The sequence below is a fragment of the Uloborus diversus genome, chromosome 1 (assembly GCF_026930045.1).
Source record: "Uloborus diversus isolate 005 chromosome 1, Udiv.v.3.1, whole genome shotgun sequence".
NCBI classification, from domain to species: Eukaryota; Metazoa; Arthropoda; class Arachnida; order Araneae; family Uloboridae; genus Uloborus; species Uloborus diversus.
This window is the reverse complement of record NC_072731.1, coordinates 102,330,055-102,350,989: the sequence shown is the minus strand read 5'-3', so window position 1 is coordinate 102,350,989 and position 20,935 is coordinate 102,330,055. Positions and strand designations below refer to the sequence as shown.

At 32.3% G+C, this 20,935-nt stretch overlaps 1 protein-coding gene across 1 annotated transcript in view; it reads left to right on the top strand.

The window, feature by feature from the left end:
* The window catches only part of LOC129234123 (COMM domain-containing protein 4-like), a 32,862-nt gene that overhangs the window by 5,141 nt on the left and 6,786 nt on the right, over positions 1 to 20,935 (top strand). Inside the window, exons 2-5 of the mRNA XM_054868018.1 lie at positions 874 to 945; positions 3,819 to 3,884; positions 13,144 to 13,183; positions 18,113 to 18,232. Of these exons, the coding sequence (XP_054723993.1) occupies positions 874 to 945; positions 3,819 to 3,884; positions 13,144 to 13,183; positions 18,113 to 18,232 (298 nt within the window). The remainder of the gene's footprint in view (positions 1 to 873; positions 946 to 3,818; positions 3,885 to 13,143; positions 13,184 to 18,112; positions 18,233 to 20,935) is intronic.

Here is a 20,935-nt window from a genome sequence, read left to right as displayed (position 1 = left end):
CCTACTCATCCTTATCCCAAACAGTCTTTGGGAATCGCTGCCCTAGAGTATATACAATCGGCACAACATCAACATTTCAAGCAGCATTTGCCAAAAATAACCTAATTGTTTGCTGTAGGGATTTTTATAGTGCAAAGCTTCTATTCTGCAGACACATTTTTCTTTTGATGCAAAACATCTTTAACTATTGCAGCCTTTTATGTACTACAAAGTCAAAAAATATGATGAGTGGGATACATTACATTGGTACCAGAAACACCTATCAAAATATGTCTTACTATTACAGAAGATTTAATTTTGATTATAGAAAAAAAAAAAAGCAGGGGGCACCTGGGACTAAAATGGAGGCAAGGGGGGGGGGGATTCTCAATTTACCTGATAAATCACTCGATTTTACCGACTGATAAATTATGAGCATGCAGAACTGCCCACCAACATCTAATAAAAGACTACAGGTATCATTATATATATATTAAAAAAATGTGTTAAAAGTGCAATATTGCAATACCATATTCAAATTTATAATCAATAATAAGAACATTTTTGGGAGGTCAGGGTGTGCTTTCATCAGGGCACCGCTGAGAGTTAGTGAATATCAAGGGGCAGCTAAAACTCTTCCAATGCTTATAATCTGCTGAGGTAAGAGCAATTTAGATAATGTAAAAGTGTTTTCCAATTTTATTTTTCAAAAAGATAAGCTTTCATGTAGCAAATTACATTCATTCCTGATTAGGTACCTGTTTTAAATTATAACATTTCTTTTGCAACAATGATAGGAAAAGTATTCATATTATTTTTGGATTTTCTTTTAGAACTCTCATTTATTTAATATCTGGAGTATGTTAACTTTTATTTGTTTTATCCCTCATGTAGAAATTTCGATTTTGTGGAGAATTGGATTGCCCAGACTGGGTGCTTGCTGAGATAGCAACTCTGGCTAGAATTGTAAGCACATTTTTGTCCTTGGATGGTGTTTTCATTCATTTTTTTTTTCCATTGAAAAAGGGGTTTCTTATATCTTTCTCAGATATCTTTTCATCCATTAACTCTTTTCTTGCCATTGAAAAAGGGGTTTCGTGTAATCCCAAAAGACATAAGTAAAATCACCTGAATCACATTTCTGAAATTATTTGCATATTTTGTGTTTTTTTTAAATATTATTTAGATACATAGCTGTTTAACACAGGTATTTTTTCTTAGTGTTATCTTTATTTAGTTTAGTGATATTTTATTACTCATTGGTCCATGTTGAGATTGATTTAGTTTGTTGTTCTTTTTCTTGTATAGGTTTTCTTTTTTCAACTATATATTTCCATCAATAATAAAATCATGAATAAATGCATTAAAAAAAGAATCTAATGTGGACCCCCCCCATCTACATGTACTATTAAACAAGCGATCCCAGGGGTGCCCACCTGGGGGGGAGGGGCTATAATTCTCTAGCATATTGCATGAGTAGTAATAGCCCAAGGTTTGCTAAGAATACTAATGATTCAAAGCTAATAAATTAGCTAAGTGTGATGCATAAACAGAGTTAGCCAAACTATAAATTTCAAATTCATTTTCTGTTTTGTGAATTATCTTGAACTAAGTGATGAAAAAGTCCTATTATATGCAACAACAAGTTTATTAACGATTAACAATTGTATAAATTAAATTCAAAGAAAAAGTTACTAACTTAAAGCCATATTGAAAATTAAGCTTCATCTTAAACTATTTTTAAACTCAATCTTATTTTTGTGTACTAATCCCAATTTACTATTACCAAAGATCATGTCGAAAAAGATTTCTTGATCTGCATTCCTAGATACTAGATACTAATACCAATTCAAGATACTGGACGAAGACTAAAATCGGTTAACGCTTGCGTAAAAACTTCATGACATTTGGCGCCAAAACTAAGTCACCAAAAAATGGTTCCAACTTTATATTAAATGTTCAATTTCTTGCCAAGCCTATAGACTACAAACACATATGACATCATTGATATATGAGACGCTGAAGACACCTCAGGCGGAGAATCTAGCCACCCTAGATCGCTCGTATAATGCTTAAATATTAAAACATTGCTACTAAAAATAATGCATTGATATTATGAGTGATCAGTGTAGGTACAGTAAACTCCTAATTATCTGCAGAATAGAGTGACATGGTAACCACGGATAAGTAAATTTTGCGGATAATCCGCAAAATAAATTAAAAGCGATCGCTAAAAAAATTCAACATTCGCACATAAACTCTGCCAGCAATGACCTATTAAATTAAAAAAATTTGGCGACATTTAGCAGTTTCTCGCCAAATTTGGCGCCAGAAATAAGTTACTAAAAATGATGCCAACTTAGCGATATCTGTTTAATTTCTCCCCAAGTCCATAGCAGCCACTCAAGCAGATATGAAGTCACAATCATGTTCGTCGTCGCAGGGCCCAAATGTTACCGTCGACCCAAATCTAGTCAGCATAGCTGCCAGAATAATGCCTAAATATTATAACATTACTGTTAAGTAACCCTTATACAAAAAATGTTTAATAGTTTATACGGGGTGTCCAAAAGTAATTTTCCCTATATACAGAGTCCTAGCGGCCTATTCGCTGAACCTATCGATCAAAAATTTTAGATACGTTTATTTAAAGGAATGCGTTTGAGATTGATGATTTTAAACAACGCAGTGATCTCATGGCTGCAGTTACAGTGATAGAATCTTAAAATTTTCCAATGACAACGCCCACTTTTTCCTTGCACAAATTGATCAGTGTATTGATGAGCCAGAAATGGCATTGTATCGATCGACGTGTGACGAAAATTTAAGCACCGACTGAAGAAACACGCTTTCCACTCTGCATTTTAAAGATTTTGTCCTTAAGCTTTGCACATGGTGTTTAGTGGTTTGTGCTTTTAATACATGTCTTACCCTGTGAGTTATGCAAAATGCTTCTTTTTTATATTGTCCCTAGGATAAACAATTTTCATCTTTAAAGTTTTTGTCACACGCCATGCGTAACAACACAATTTGAGGTTTTTTAATATGTGGATCAATTTGTGCAAGAAAAATGTGGGTGTTGCAATTCGAAATTTCTGAAATTAGTTTACTATAACAGAATCTGTGTTAGTACTACGTTCTTTAAAATTTTCGCGATTAGGAAAACATCTGTTCAAATAACCGTATCACAAATTTTGATTCTAATGGTTCAGCGGACAGGCGGCTAGTCAATTTCTTGCAAAAATACTTTTTTTTTTCGAACAAAAGTAGCATTATATTTCTTCTTAAGCTAAAAAATTTTGTAATCACTTTGGCTTCGAGAAAAAAGTTTAAAACCAACATAAGTTCATTACTTGACCATTCTGGTTAACTACTGGCATTAATTGCATTTTAGACAACCAGTAGTTGGCCACCCCTCAATCCCAGCATAAATGATTAGTAAATTGATGCAATTTTTTATATTTGCTTAATACAAACATGGATGATCAGCATTTATCAGTAAATGAACCTGAAGAACAAAATTTAACGTCGAGGAATACAATAGAATATTTTATCTCATGATAATTCTCACTAGTAAGAAAAGTGATTTTCCTTATTTTTTCTATGTCTTTATAATTGTACCGTCCTAACCTCCATTCAAAACCTAAGTTACAACTAATAAATTATAAGAGAACACTTTGTAGGATGCTATAAATTAGGTCCAGCAATTAGATTAAAACTATCTACTTATTCATTCTTGTTTTGTACATATTATTGCTTGAGTGGTCAACTACTGGCATGCGGTCAACCACTGGCGAATCACCCTACAAAAGCTTTAATGAAACTATTGATCTTTTCAGTCTTCCATTAAGATGAAGCTACTGTGCAATCAGGTTGTCAATAGTATACTTGGAGAACCTATTGATGTAAGTAACTCATGTTATTCTATCCCTTTTGTTTTGTGTTAGAAAAGTAAAAATCATAAAATGTAAATTTTCTGCCCAGTACTGCATGCGTATAGCTAAACTTTGATTTTTTTTTTTCAAAAGTTTTGGTATTGTTTATCTAGTGAAATACAGTATGACAATTTTAGATAACACATTTATCTATATATAAATAAAGTCATGAAGGAAAGAAGTAATATACAACTACAACATTTCTCATTATTTTTTCCAGTCTTGCTTCAAACTCAATCCACAAGATTTCGGAATTATAAGGAACTGATTACAGGAGATTGACTTAATTCTTCTAACAGTTAAATTTCACTGTCAAATAGAAAAAGTTTTACTTTTTAGAAAAGACTGCTTTTGTTACTTAAATTAGTAGTTTTCTCCAATTCCGTACATGAATTGCAGAGTACTACAAAGTCACATTCCAATCAACAACTATCGTTTAGTACGCAAAAGTGTGCCCAAAAAGAATCCAATCTATCTTAACTAAGCATCGCTTGTATGGGATGACAGACAATTTTTGCGTGGAAAATAATGCGCTTGATAAAAAGGCATATTGTGACTCCACTGCAGAAAGTTTTGCAGAGATTGAATAATTGTAACATTTAGCAAAAGATCCCCATAAACTTCATCTTCTAAAATAGATTTTTCTCTTCTTATGTGGGTCGTGATTGGTTTTTGCTCAAAGACTGCAAATTTCGGACGAAAACAATATCTATTTGTTTTGTATATTGCTGTTTCTAATTTAACTTGCATTGCTTCATTCACATTGGTCACTGTATCTGCATTTGATTAATCACAGCTACCACCACCTAGGAGAAGTAAACCAATAATAACATATATAATATAATATAACCAAACATAACCAAAATGCTTCCTGTTTGGACACACTTTATATTTGGATAATTTCTTGCATTGATAATAATCTTGCAAAACTTCAACAATTAGGCTAAGTGTTGTAGTTTATGTTGTTACTTACACTTTAATCTTCTATTATTCAGCTAAATTATTTTTAACTCATGGTTTATTTTAATAATATGAAGTAAAAATTTTTATTTTGTTCTTTGGGCCTCAATGAGACAAATTTTTTGGACCACAATGAGATGTCTCATTATGGCCCAAGCAGCAGTAAGCAAGTGTAAAATACTTATCTACTTCTTGTTTTAGTTTCCAAAAAAGAAATTTAACAATAAAAAATAGACTTGATTTTAAAATATTTATATTTTAACTAATTATTACGAGTGAACTTTTTATTTTACTACACAGCTTTGTACAAAACAAAACTGGTTAGGTGGTAATAAAGTTGCCAAACATGGTACTTATGTACTTATTTCAAAGCACTTTATAATTATAATTAATAGTTGTATAAAATAATTATATAAGTTAAGCATCAATTAATGTTTGGCATTTATTATTTTATTCTTTTCTTGAAATCCTAATGATTTTTTTTTTTTGCTTAATGTAATTAAAATTGTTTTGTATGTAAGCATAAAATAATAGTTTAAAAAACTAAAAAAACAATTTAGTAGCAAACTTAACTGAATAGTTAAAAATAATCTTTGGATGACAAGTATATAAAGTAATTGACCAAACACTTAATTTTACTGTAATAGAAAAAAAAGCGTGGGGGGGGGGGGCTTTTTATCAGTTGTCTTAAATTTCTTCCACTTGTTATCCATGCAAAAACCTAAATAGGCAACCCCCCACACTTTTTTTTATCACAGTAAAATTAAGTGTTTGATCAATTACTTTACATACTTGTCATCCAAAGATTATTTTTAACTTTTTAGTTAATTTTGCTACAAAAGCATGTTTTTTTAGTTTTTTAAACTATTATTCTTTTATAATGGAATGTATCTTAGTATTCTATTGCATTATTTGCATCAGATACATTTTGAATGCTTTTTGGTAAATTCATGTGCAAACATTGTTACACTCCACAGCTCTGATTTGTACTTTGTAAGTAATTCAAATAAGCCACTGGCTATTTGTCCAAAGGAAAGTTGGACCCACAAACATAAAAGTTAAGCTAATAAAAGCATGTTATTTAGAATAAACTAATAACTTATCATTAATAAATTAATTTGATTACAGAATATTGCATTGTCATTGGATCTGAGGTTGCATTCCAAATTTTAAAAGAATCTGATACAAAAAGTGGGCGAAAATTGAGTTGTAAGATTATAAATTTAATTTCTATGTAGACAGGATTAGAATGCACGCCCAATGATTCCCGGAGGTAAACGTCAGCAAAGACCCGCGTCTTAAAGTGCTCGGCTACGAACGCTCATAAAGTGGTGGAATGGACAATAGCAATGTGAATCTTCAGTGGGCAGAGTTTAAGGAAAATCTAGCGAATACGGTTAGGGATCATGTTCCTTTTAGGAGAAAGGGTGTCAACACTAAAATTTGGCCAATGTGGTTCTCCAGGGAAACTAAAGACGCTCTAAATTACAAGCAAGCTGCTTTTCATAGGTTTAGAGAAACAGGTCACAGTGCAGATAGGCTCCAATATTGTAAGGCAAGGCGTAAATTTAAGTATTTGGTACGGATTCAGAAAAGAGAGTTGGAGCAAAGACTGGCAGATAATATAAACAGGAATCCCAAGAGGTTTTTTGCATACGCTAATTCGGGGAAAGTTCGAAATAGTCATATTGGGCCACTGGTTGATGAGCACAAAATTTTAATTCAGGACGATAGTGATATTGCTAATGTTCTTAATAACTTTTTTTCGAGTGTTTTTAACGATAACTGTATCTCAACAGTTGACACCAACAAGACATAAGCTATAGTACAGCTTGAGGACTTTGTATTTTCCAGGGATGACGTTTTACTTCATTTGAAAAAAATTAAAGAGACTAAGGCTCCGGGGCCAGATAATATTTATCTGAAAATTTTAGTTGAATGTGCAGAGGAATTAGCAGATGTAATCGCAAACATTTTCAATGCTTCTTATAATTCGGGGACAGTGCCAGAAGACTGGAAGCTGGCTAACATTACACCTCTCTTCAAGAAAGGGTCTAAAGGGAGTGCGGGAAATTATAGACCTGTGAGTCTAACTTCGGTGGTTTGCAAAATTTTTGAAACATTAATGAAAATTAAGATAGTAAATTTTCTAGAGACTAATAATCTATTGACTAGTTTTCGGTACGGTTTCAGGAAAGGTAAATCTTGTGCAACTAATTTATTACATTTCTATGACCAAGTTACCATGGCTTTGGACAATAAGAAGCCTGTAGATGTTGTTTACATTGACTTTCAAAAAGCTTTCGATAAGGTACCGCATGTTGCTCTACTTAGCAAATTAGCTGATATAAGAATAGGAGGGAAAACTTTCATTTGGGTAAAAAATTGGCTGACTGGAAGGAAACAAAGAGTAGTTGTAAGGGGAAATTATTCTAATTGGAGTGAGGTCTTAAGCGGGGTTCCTCAAGGATCAGTGTTAGGGCCTGTTTTGTTCATTGTCTTTATGAACGATATTCACAAAAATATTTCTGGGAACATGAATTGTTTTGCTGATGATGTCAAAGTTATGGGGACGGTAGAAAATGAAGAACAAGCAAATCAGCTGCAAGAGGATCTAGATCATATTACGGAGTGGGCTAATAAATGGGGTATGGCTGTTAATGTTGGGAAATGTCAAGTGCTACATTTAGGGCATGGAAATAAGTGTACAAGTTATTATTTGCAAGGTTCAGTCATTAGTCAGGCAGACAAAGTTACTGATCTGGGGGTCCTAATAAGCCAGGATTTAAAGTTTAGCCAACAGTGCAGTATTGCTAGCAACAAAGCCAATAAGATGCTTGGGTTTATCAATAGATCTATTTCAAATAAATCTAAAAGAAGTTCTTCTTGCCCTTATATAGAAGTTTGGTAAGACCCCATTTGGAGTATGCTGTTCAGTTTTGGTCTCTTTATCTTAAGAAAGACATTAATGTATTGGAAAGGGTTCAAAGGCGGGCTACAAGGCTAATAAGTGGACTTTCCCACTTAGATTATGATTCCAGGCTTAGAAGGCTAAAAATGTACAGTCTTGAGCAAAGAAGAGACCGAGGGGACATGATTCAGCTTGTTTAAATTTATTAAAACGAAAGATGTTACGGGGCTAAAGTTTAGCACTGAAAACAGGACAAGGGGTCATTGTTTTTAAGCTATTTAAATCTCAGGCTAACATGGATATTAGGAAAAATTATTATTTTAGCAGGGGTAGTGGAACCTTGGAACAGCTTACCGGAAGAGGTGGTAATGAGCAAAGGAGTAGACAGTTTTAAGAGGGCCATTGATCTTCACTGGGGATTGTAAATTGACTAGGACCAGTCTAGCTGGGCCCAGAGCCTGTTGCTGGTCGTCACTTTTGTATTTGTATTAATAAGCTACTAGCTCTTAGTCTAAAGGAGAGTTACTCACAAACATACAAGTGAAGCTAATAAAAGCGTGTTAAAAAAACAATTTTAAACTTTTAAAATATGCTTTACGCAAAAATGTTTCTTTGCAACTCTGGGCCTGAGTCAGAGGATAGGCTTTATATTACTCTGGTTCTAGTTCAAAAATGTGTTATGGAAAAAGTATGAGAGATTTAAGAGAATTAACATATGAGATGGCAATATTTTAGGTAAAAATAATAGTGATTATTCAGCTGTCCCATTGTGGCCCTACCTAAAGTGTCATAGTGGCCCATAACTGTGCCACTATGACACTTTAGGTAGGGGGAGGGTTGTGGCCCGGTTATGGGCCACTTTAGCTAGTGACCCATAACTGGTCCACAATGAGACACTTTTCATAGAATTTATAAAGCCTCATAACATTTTCTTTCTAACATTAAATGGGCTAAATTTGGTGCAATACACTATAATTTGATACCTTTAATATAATCAAATATGTTTCTGTTCTTTAGAACTCACCAATATATGAAAAATATGTCTTTTTTTGCCTCATTGTGGCCCACCCTCCCCTACTAAGATTTTTTAAAAACGATTTTAGATTATGGTTTCAGTCTGCGCATTTCGTCCCAAGTTCAAACAAGTTTCCAATATTTTCAACATTTTTATAATTTAACATTTTCTTTCAATATGAACTTAAATTGTTTTCAAAATTTTTTCTCAATCCTTTTGTTATTACCTCACAATGTGCAGTTCTTTGGTAGCTTATATAGAACTACCAGAACTCACCACGAGGAGGTAGTTGCACTTTGAGTACCACCTGTCCCCTCCCTTCCGCACAACCAATGAGAGCACACATTTACATTTTTTAGATTAGTCTTTAATAGATAAACTGTGTTTTTTTTTTTTTTTTTTTTGGGGTCATAGATTGGCCGGATATTTTCTATGAAGCAGCTTTTATTTTTACTAAACTTAACCTTTTCTTCCGGTCAGAATGAGTGACCCTCTTTGACAGCTCTTTTCAACCACTTGAGTGAGTGATGAAAGCTCAAAAAGAGTGCATTCGGAAATCATATTTAAATTCTCAGCTTCCCAGTAAGCTTTGTAAATCCTATGTTGTCAAATGACATGTAAAAAGGTGGCCCTGTAACTTTCACATCATGCCAAGAAACCAAATCAATGTGTTCTGATGCTCCAAAATCAATTTTTTGGGATCTGATACTTTCTCACTTGTTTGCTTTTTTTTTTCTAGATCAAACGTTGATAATACGACTTAAAGCCAGTATCTTTATCTAACCTCTTATCAACTAACAAGGATAACAACATGCTTTCAGGGTGAACAAAGTATGCATTGTTTTGGATACAATTTGGATGGATTTGGATACAATTTTCTGATTTTTCTCCAGAGAGATCAGTGCAACTCTTTATTGTCTCCTACAAGTTTGTAGCTCCATTAGTAACTTTTGGATTGCACTTAATCCTGAACTAGTCACCAGTTTTACAATGAAAGTAGTGAGCTCTTTTAAAGTTTCAGTTGGAGTAGTAGTGGCTACAAACAGTCTTCAGATTCTGTTAGCTGTAGTCTTACCTTTTGGCATGTGAAAGCATTCCTGAACTTCTGTTTTCTAATTCTTAGAATGTTTTCTTAGTTGAAACTGCTTTGCACAAATCATAAAGATGCTGTTGGTTAGTACTAAAATCATTTTTGTTGCTACGATTGATCTTACTTAATAACAAACTCTAAGGGCTCAAACTGAGACTGATTTCAAAGTATGGCATGCTGTTAAGCTTCAATCAACAGGACCAGCAAATCCATTCAGTCCTCCCATAGGTTAATCTAGCTTGCCCACAAATGCTGCAAAGGAAGTTCGTCGGATGCAATCAGCAAATGACCCACTGCAGAGATCTACCAAGTTTTTTTTTCCAATTTCCTAATTACATGTTTGTATTGCATCCATCAGAATCAATGCAAACTATTTCAGACACAAAGAGTGAAGAGGTTGTTTGAAGTACGCTAATATAGAATTTTCAATGTCAGTTGCAGGGGTCTGGCCAAAGGATATTTGGGTCCGTTAACGGACCCATCACAAAAATCCGATCAAACAAAACGGACCTTTCACAAAATCCCGATCAAACAAAACGGACCCTTCACAAAATTCTGATAAACAAGATCGGATCTTTCACAAATTGTTAATTGAAAGAGCAAATCTGAAAGCAAAACAATGCATATTTCTGTGTATAAAACCGATAATTTTTTTGAACCTTTTTTGAGAGTCGAATTAGAGGGGATCAGCTTATACAAAAATCGGCTAATTTTGAAAGAAAAAAAATAGGGCACTCTTGCGATGCTTCTGCAAGCGATAAATAATTGCTACTGCCAAATAAATATAATGGTTGTTTGTTTTATCACAGCTAATTAGAAGCGATGTTGTTGTAAACTTTTCTGAAAAGGCATTGGTAAGCACTTTTCTCCCCCCCCCCCCCCGCTCATGATTTTATAAACAATAATAATATATATCTGCGAAATGAACTTAGAACTGCAAAAGGATAGTAAGGATGGGGAAAAAAATATGATCGCTTCAGATAGGGTTACCAACTTCAAAATTATCACCACTTAGCACCTGGCGTTGAACCCTTAATAATGACTTGATTAGAAAATATTCTCATTTTACTAGCTTGTCAATATTTGCGGTTTTTACAGTGCGGGGTGCGATGTTTAATTGTTATTTTGGGAGAAAAATTATATGGGTTTTGATTTTTTCGATGCTAACAAGGATGATTAACTTTAAATAAACTCTTTTAATTACCGTTTTTTTTTTCTTTAGATGTCTACATTTTGAAAAATGCAATCCTTTAGAATCTGATATGAGAGTCATATTTTTGTTCTTTTTACGAGCTAACTTCGCTTTATTAGGATGCAAATAAATGAAAAGTCTCTTTATTTCTGTTAGAACTCTCATTTCAAGTTTTTTAAAGCAAAATTCCATTTTCTGTTATGAGTCAAAAATTAAAATGCTGAATAGATGGTTTATTTTATTTCATTCATTTATTTATTTTATTTATTTATTATTTTTTTTTTTTTTTGCTTCAACTGTGTCCACAGATGTTAATGAAATGTTTATCATAGGACTCTAAAATGCAATTTTAAAATAATTTTATCAAAAATATTTCTTTTACAAGTCGTTTTTTATACTTTTTGATGCCTTCACTTTGAGAATTGTGATCTCTTTGCATCCGCTATCGGAATCCGAATTTTTCGAATTTTTTATGTTTATTACGCTTTGTTAAGAGGTAAACAACTAAAATAACTTTTTATTTTTGTTAAAATCATGGAATTTATACGTTTTTAAACGAAATTCTGTGCTTTTTAAGAGTGTCTTGGGTCACAAAGTTAAATGCTGAACCCTATTCTGAATTTTTTTTTTTTTTTTTTTGTTACAATTATTTTAAATTACTGGACAGAAATATTTTGTAGTATAATTTAACCAAATGTAGAATGGTAGATAAATATTGATACTTCAGAGAGCGATGCCCCCCCCCCCTCCGCCAAATATCAGAAAAACACTCTAGAATGATATTCTCGACATAGAAGAGGAAAACACTCAACTTTAAGTTTAATTGATGCAGGTTTATGCCATCTCTAAATTATAAAATTTCGTTTTTAACTAAAAAATTCTTTTTTTTTTTGCGAAATTAATTATTTTTTCACAAAATTTATTCATTTTTCACAAAAATTATTTAATTTTTCACAAAAGACGGACCCTGGGAAAAAATCCTGGACAGACCCCTGCAGTGACTTTCCCAGACAATGTACGGTGTAATCAATAAACCCCGATTCAGGCCCCTCTATTGGAAATATGTGGTCTTCTTTAATAGTTATTCTGTGCATTTTGTCATCTTCTGTCTTACTTAAATGCAGGGTGTCATCAAGTCTTCCATCAGTGTATAGGATTTGTATATTACGGAACTCCACACTTGTCTGTTTGTTGACAACTCCATATCGGATCGATATTTTGAAAATATCGGACATATCGAGAGATTTGTATATCTTTGGGCGTAATGGTGCAGACTGAAACCATAATCTAAAAATGGTTAAAAAAAAATTCTTGGTTTATTTTAGTCCTTATTCTGCAGTTTAATAACCACCCATCATTTTTTTCATTTCTAATACTTGATTTTTTTTTTTTTGAAAAATCTAAAAATATTCAAAAATTAAAAATTTTTAAGTCAAATGCGCAGACTTAAGATGACCTCCTGAAAATGAATTATTTTAAAGAATTGTGTGTGTGTTACCAAGCCTCGTGCACAGTAATTGACAGGTACCCGTTTTCTGAAAATTAAAAATTCATTTTTTTCACTCCACCCTAATGCACATTAATAACAAAGCACATTAAGCACAAATACAAAATAAACATCAGACTCCCGTCTGGGGCAGATCATAACAATGCACTTTGTTCTGTCTCAGCGTCATGCATCTTTCCACCTTTGTTGATCTCACTCATTAGCTCGTGCAGGCTTTTTGTGTACAGTCAGAGTTAACATGAGGGCTCTATAATCTTACAGACACACTCTCTAAAACGCAAAAATTTTCTTTGGGAAAGCATTAAAAAAAAAAAGAAATTTCAATTTCAGAAATATGCTGCACGCATTCCATGTTTGGACCATTGTGCCCTGTTTGAAAGGTCATAGGAAGTCACTCTGACCTCCTAAACATTTTCTTATCCAGCAAATTTCGGTGACAATATGGCAGCTTTGAATACAGTATTGCAATATGGATTTCCTTTTTCATTTGTTCTCTGTGCATTATTATGAAAAACTTTGAAGTGTATCTGATTTTTGTTTTGCTTTGTTTTTAGTTTGACAAAGTGAACAAGCTTACAGCCGATGCCAAATATGGTTGGTAATTCTTATACTTTTGCATGCTTTTATTAACTACAAAATATTTTTAAAATGACACACTTAACCATTTTCCGCCAATGTTCCAAAAATGGAATATGATATTTAAACTAAAAAATTCTCCCAAGAAAATAACATTCAAACTGAATAAGTTTTTATCTGCACTTATTAGTCATAGTTAGAAGTTGTTTTTTTAATTCCAGTTTGAATGTTTATATACTTATTTTATTTATGGTGATTTTTCAAAAATTACTGTTTTTAATTATTTAGCTTTTTCTCATAAATTTTTACAAAAATTGGATTTTTCAGAAAATATTATGATATTTTGTTTTTAACAAATACTTCAATGTATGATTTTAAAATACTTGCAGATATTTACAGTGATATTTCAAAACGATATGCCAGTTCAAAGTAGCATATTCAAAATTTTGTAACATTAAAACTTTTAGGGAGTCCAGTTTCTATAAAGTGATTCGCTCGGCCCCAAGGGGAAACTTCAAGTTTCGTATTATTTAATTCCCTTATATATTCTTGTTTTCAATGTTAATCTTGTATAGATATTATCAAAACCAAATTGTTTTTTACATTTTGAATGGGTATGAGGTTTATAAAAGAAATTAATAACAAGAAGGCGGAGGGAATGGCTATAAACCTGCACCTATTCTGATAGCTGCACTGTTACACCATACTGAAACATTAATATTAGTTGACTTTTAAACATCTCATATTTCTAAAGCTTTTTAGTAAGTCACAATTATATTTTCAAGTTATACAAAATTTAGTTTGATGTTTAAGAACTGTTGATCAATGTTTAAAAAAAAATGCAAAAGAGAGCTTCCTACAGAACAAGCTGTGGCATATTTTGAAGAAGGACCGCCTCATATGCAGTTAGGATCCAGGGTTGTAAAAGATCTATTATCAGTTTTTTCTGACACGTCTAAGTATATAAGGAATATCTTTAGAGCTTTTTTACTTCTTAGGAGATAGTTTCTTAGCTATCAAAAAAAGTTCTACATGCAACAGGAGCAATCCATAAATGTTGTTCCTGTTGCCCACTAAAATCCCTAATTCCTTTCTACAGAAGATAGAAAAAACTTTGATTATCAGTCAGACAAATCAGTGCGCATGTGTAACTAGAGTGATAATGCTGTGGTTTCCTTAGTATATTCCTTAAACCAGGGGTTCTGAAAGTTTTAAACATCGCGATCCTCTTTTTAGACTAAGTATTTTGGTGACCTACCAAAATTTTAACTCTGTCTAAACACTAAAACAATAACTAAAAACTGCACAAGCGGTTAAGTTTTATCTTTAGAAACACAAGTAATTAGTAAAATAAACATGCATTTTTTCTCATGAATTATTTTATAATAAGAAACAGTAGTAGACCTTACTGATTTTATAATCTTGTGGTAGTTTTATGAGTTATTGAACCTTGCGCTCCTTCAAGTTCTATCATTGCACACAGTACGAAAAAGAAACAAACATTTTCTACATCTTACAACTGTGAACAAGGATTCTCCATATTGTTAAATTTAAAAACAAAATCTAGAAATCGTGTGACGCTGGAGAATGACACTGTTTTGTGTGTTACAAAGGTCATTCGAAATAAGGTTAAGTCCAAACAAGCTCATGCATCCCACTAACTAATAGAACACAAAACCAACTTGTATGTGTGTTAAAAGCTTTATGCGTACTCTTTTTTTAATAAAAACACAGCAATAAATTAATTTTCTTTAAACTTTTCTTCCACATCTTGCAACCTCCCTGGACACATCCCCCGACCCCCATGGGGGGTCTCGACCCTGTTGGCATAAAATATAATTTTATTTTATTTATTCTCAGTCCACAACCGATAATTTAAAGAAAATATTTTAAGGTTGAATATTGTTACCTACTTTTAGCCCAGTCTGGTAAAAGGTATAATTCAACTAGTTGGTGCTGACACTTCAATCGACGTTTTCTCCACGCCATAATTAATGGCGACTGTTTTCTTAATCCATTGCAGATTGCGTGTTTCGATGTGTCGATTCGGAGAAAGTTGAGTTGTCACATGATGATTTGAATTTAATTCCACTTGATTAAGACCGCACGTACCATGGAGGGAGTACGAAAATTCGCGGCAGTGGAATAAATAAATGAGTTGTAGTTGAAGTTAATATCATGACACATCGAGGCACGCAATCTCATTGGCTGATGGAATATATATATTGAGGTGAGTGGCAACACTCTCTCTCTCTCTTCTCTTCGATCTCCGGTTGTTTTGCTTTTCTCGTGAGGCCTAGTTCGGCTCACGTGTGGTTTTTTCCCCCGCTATGTTAGCGGGAGTCTGTGGCATGTAACTGGTGATGCATTAATCATGTAGTTTTCAAGTTTTGGAATTTCAAGTCCTGGTAATGAAATGAGTCCGGGTGAAGAAGTGCTTATTTTATGTCCGGCAAATTGATATTGCCGGGGAAATGAGTTCCATGAGTTCTTCTGGATAAGTTCACTGAATCTTCCCATGTGGTTTTCCTATCAAGATAAGTGTTGTGTTCCCGAAGTTTAATCCGGTCGATTTTGTGCGTTCCTGGGATTGTCAACTTAGGACTGACCTGTGACTTCATCTACAGACTGGTGACATTTTATCCTTTATTACATGGAACTTATTTGTTGTGATATTTTGGGGGTCTTTTTACAGGGATGTTTACTATATTTTCTAGTCATATTTAAATAAATGAATTTTTCTGAAATATGCTTTTTGCTTGTCTCCAATTTGACATTTCATGTCCATTTAATGTTGGCTTAGTTTAAATTTCTTAAACAGGATATTGGATATTTAAACTTAACTATAATTATGCCAACAAACCCACCGTTTGATAATCCCTGTATTAAACGAACAAAGCACTTGGATTTGTGTGCGAAAACATTACTCAAATGCATAAAAATACAAGCTAGATGTACCACAACCTCATCTCATCAAAAAATACACTGAAGGAATGGGACTTTTTGATGTATTAGACAAACTTTTTGGAAGCTACAGCCCTCTGCTGAGAAGTAAAAAATGTGGATGGAACCATTTCAGCAGTGCTCAAAATATTGAAATTGTTTTGCTAGTTGATTTCCTAGCTGTAAGCTACATGAAGTCAAACAATGCAGTATTTAGACTTCTGAAGAGAAAGAATAACAACTCAGCTCCTAAAAGAAAAGAATGAACAGAAGCACCTCAAGGGACTTCTTTTCATTTGCATAAACATTCAGGATAACCAGATGGACATTAAATTTTGTTGACTTCAGAAGGCGATAGTATGGTGTGTAAAAACAAATACAGTCAACCCCGCTTAAACGAATATCAACGGCTCGGACCTGCCTTATTCAATTAAGTGGGTTGTTCGATTATACGGGGAATATAAGAAATATATTTTAAAGCATTTTGCTGGTTTTATGTTCGTTATTACTGCGATAAATCATAAGTGATTCTTCGTTACTTAAATAGAGACATGACTATCCTCAAAATTAAGATATTTAATCTTTGTAAAAGAAATTTTTAAAAAAATACGTGCAGTAACATATGTGAATACATAAAAAATTTATATTTACTTAGTTTTATTTTTTCTTAATTAACTCTTCCTCAATTTCATCAGCGTTTTGGTTTATTCTCCAATCCTGAGTTTTGAAATCTCAAATTATTTTGCAATTATCCCTCTGCATTTTTTTGTTATTTTTAATTGCTTCCAAAACTTTTAACTGAACATATAAGCTTATGTCAATCCTTTTTGCGTTCATTTTACCCGACAATCAGTTTGAAGCAGAGCTGAAAATAAACTACCAACCAATTTCGGAAAAAGCCTTTCCGTATTCATCAGCTACAGAACCTCATCATATGTCAAACAAGTCTAACAACGTCATTGACAAATGTCTCTTCTAAGAACAAGAACTAAATAGCTATGGGAACCACTGTCTACACAGAAAAGAAACTAGTTCTTGAGGCATTAGAGGGAACGGGACTGGACCAGAGCCAATCAAAGAAACATTTTAAGCCCCGTTCACTGCATATGGTCCAATTCTTCCAACACTCCTATCCATCCCCTAATGCATTTTACAACTTTAGATAAGATTACACCTAGAAGCCAACTAATAAGATTACCCTCTTTTGAGCTTTGGAAGATAGAGATGTAAAATTCGACTTGAAACAAAGAGTTTAGCTCAAGAAACTTTGAATATGCATGCGATTAAGCAGGGTATGGATGAAAAAAATATTTCTTAAAGGGGGGAAATTTAACATTAGTGCTATGAGTTTTTTTTTGTTCCAGAGATTTATATTCCTCTAAGTGGGGTATTCGATTATCCACTATCCGATTAAGTAGGGACGGAATGTAAAACAATAGTCCGTTTCTAGTACGAAAACAAGTTCACCAACAATGCTTCCTTTCTTATCATGGTAATTAAATCATTATGTTGTGGATTTTTTAAATTATGTATGTGTCTAAATATAATCTAAAATGATCTCATTTCTGTAATAAACTATGTAAAGAGAAAAACTGCATAAAAAAAAAGTTTGGGTTTTAAAAAACTTTTAAAAAAAATCACCCAAAGCACACATAAGAACACTATTGCTAAAAAAACATTAAAAAAAAAATTTTTAATGGAAGTTTTATGATATTCTGTTTTTATTCCACATAAATAAACATAAGTTCAAAAACTTACTGAAATCTAATCGTCTGTTAATAGTTCAGCGTGTAACTTTTAATAATAAGTCTGAACATATTGCCTGTCATCATCTCCTAAGAAACTTAGAAGGTAGAGTATTAGTTGTGAATTCTTTGTCTGCAAAGAATGATATCTTTAAAACCTATGTCATCACTGTTTTATAGTTGTTAGTATTTATGCTTGTATATTGCTTTTTATCAAAATGTTTATTTATGTGAATTTAATCTTAAATTTTCTTTTCAGAACAAGGGGATGTCAAAGCTACCATAGCTGCTCTTTCTTTTATTTTTACTAGCTCTGCAAAGCATAGCATTGATGAAGAATCACTTTTAAATGAACTTCAACAACTTGGATTACCGAAAGGTTTGAAACTTTAAAACCAATCTCTTTTTTAACAGGGTTGAGTTTTTGGATGTCCAAAACTAGATTCAGACAGGACAGGTGGTTTTTCCCTTCCGAAACTGCCTGAAAGTATCTTAAACTGTCCAAAAGTGAGCTTAAGAAGTTTAATTTAATCAATTTGTATTTACTTAAATATTTGTAATGCAGAAAATAAATAAGAAAATTTTTAATTAATGAGTATATTTGATAATATTTTCCTCTGAAAGTTCATTTTTAAAATATTTTATAAAAAGTTTCATTTGTAGCGCAAAGGAGTGCTATTAAATGTGCAACGTTTAGGTGCAAAAAAGAGCTTTAATTTTTTTTAATTGGATCTGCATATAGTAAGTTTTACATGATATTTTTATCAGATTTTTTTCAAAAAAATCAGAGATTAAAGAACAATATTTGGATGATTAAATGTAAGCATTTATTTTTTTTTAAAAGATGTGCAATTTCTTTTTTTATTTCATATTTTAAATATAATTCATTCTGCTACTACATTAAACAAAATAATAGTAGCTTGATGGTTTTTAGAAACAAATTATTGGCATTTCTGAAAGTAGATTGGTGGTAATTTGATTTAGTTTTCGAACATCAAATGACACCATAGTCAAAAGAAAAAAATCTACCCAAAGCTGCAAAAGAGTCTCAAACACAGTTGAAAATTATCATTTATTGCATCTAAGTCAATATTGCAATATACAGTAAAACCCCTCCGAAGGGACTCCCATTTATGCGGACAATTTTTAATTCCCTGATTCGAAGGCCAACATTGTTAAACCCCTGTCCTGTGGACACACTTCTATTGCGGACAAAAAAAAAATCCCGTTAGTGTCCGCATTAGAGGGGTTTTTACTGTATTTTTGACACTTTCATTTGCACACATCCATAAATATAGAAAAATTTGATTACAATTATAAAAATAAATAAATAAAATAAATTAATGCATGCAAAATTGAGAATTTTAATCAAGAATTCAACTATGCAAATAGATTAAAATCATCTGCACAGGATGGTAGGGATCAGATAGACAGGATGGTATAAATCATGGTGTTTTCTTTAGTGTCCAAAACATTGCAAACCCTTTTTTAATAAAACTGATTAATGCAATCGAAGTGGATTCATTTCTGTTTCATTTGGGTCATGTCTATAAAAATTACTGAACTAGTCTAGCTTTTAGGTTTTCAAATTTACGCTTCTCCCCTTTTCCTTCCCCTCTTCCCCATAGCTTTTTTTTCCTACCCTTTACTCCCCCCCCCTTTTTTTTTCCAGAACTAGAATTAGTTGAAGTGGTGTATTTTCATTTTTTAATAATCTGCCCGTTTTGATGGCCTATGCCTGATCATTAAATAGATGCCTCACTTGCCAAATTGACTAGCTCCATAAAACAAAAAGTAGAGAAAATTTATGAAGATGGTATTATCCATAAGAGTAAATAGGCCCTTGTTTTCATATTGTTGAGTAAATAGGCCTCATTTTCTGCCATCACATGGTCAGAAATGTACTGAACTAAAACTTTAATATGAATTCACATACTAAGCATTTATAAAGCACTATTAAAGCAGAAATTGGGATTTTTTTAAAGAAATGGAGTTAATTGATTTGGCAATTGAGGTATCCAAATGATGATTTAAGCAATTACCTGTAGCTTCTTTAGGTTTCATGTTGTTAATTTAAAAAAAAAAAAAAATTTATTTGATTATTATTGTTTTTTTTTTTGTTTTTTTTTTTTTTTAATTTTGGATATTGCAGCAACAATAATATATTTATTTATATTGACTTTTTTGAAATGTTAATGTTTTATTGCATTTACTTTTCTCTTATGGGTCATTCTTCAAAAAGTGTAACTTTGCTGTCACCTCCCTTTTACAGTAAAAACTTTAAGGACTAATTCGTTTTAAAGTATTTTTTATTTTCATGAAAAATATATCCTTTTAAATCTGCCAACAATTTTTAATAGTTTTTATTTTAATATGTCTTTGGTTCACAGCATGTAAATTCCCACCTTCGTGGCATGTCACACACTTAGTGTGACTGTTAATATTGCTTAATAACTTGTTTAACTAAAAGTGTATTTATTTGTTTATTTCTTCCAGAAGTGTCTCAAATACTAAATGTTTATGTTTTTAATATGCATATCTATATTTTTATATGTTAATTAGTTTGTTTTAATAAGATAATGGATTACGTCACATAATAAATTCTTACCTCCATTAGCCAAACACAAAATGCAATTTCTCATTGACAGATGGCAGTACATCACATTTTATTCCCCGTGATACAAGAGAGCAACCTTGTTTATTTTTAGCCATAAAGAAGTGTTGATATTTTTTTGAGAAACAAGAAGGCAGATTTTATTTTTAAAACCAAGTGTGGTTATTTGGAATTCTCACCTCCATGAACAGTATTTTCAAGCATGTAAATTAATGTAAAAAAAAAGAAGTTTACATGTTCAATGTCACTGTCACAAAGGTGACAATAAATAATGAGAGGTGAAATATATCAATTTTAGACATTGTACTAAAAATAAAAATTATCATTATATTCTCAAATTTACTAATTTGGAAATATGTTAATTATTTTCATGCACAAATCAATAATTAACTAAAAAGATAACAAAGTTAAGTTGTACTTTAATCAAGACAGCGTAGTATATTAGATTCACACTAATCATTAAAATAA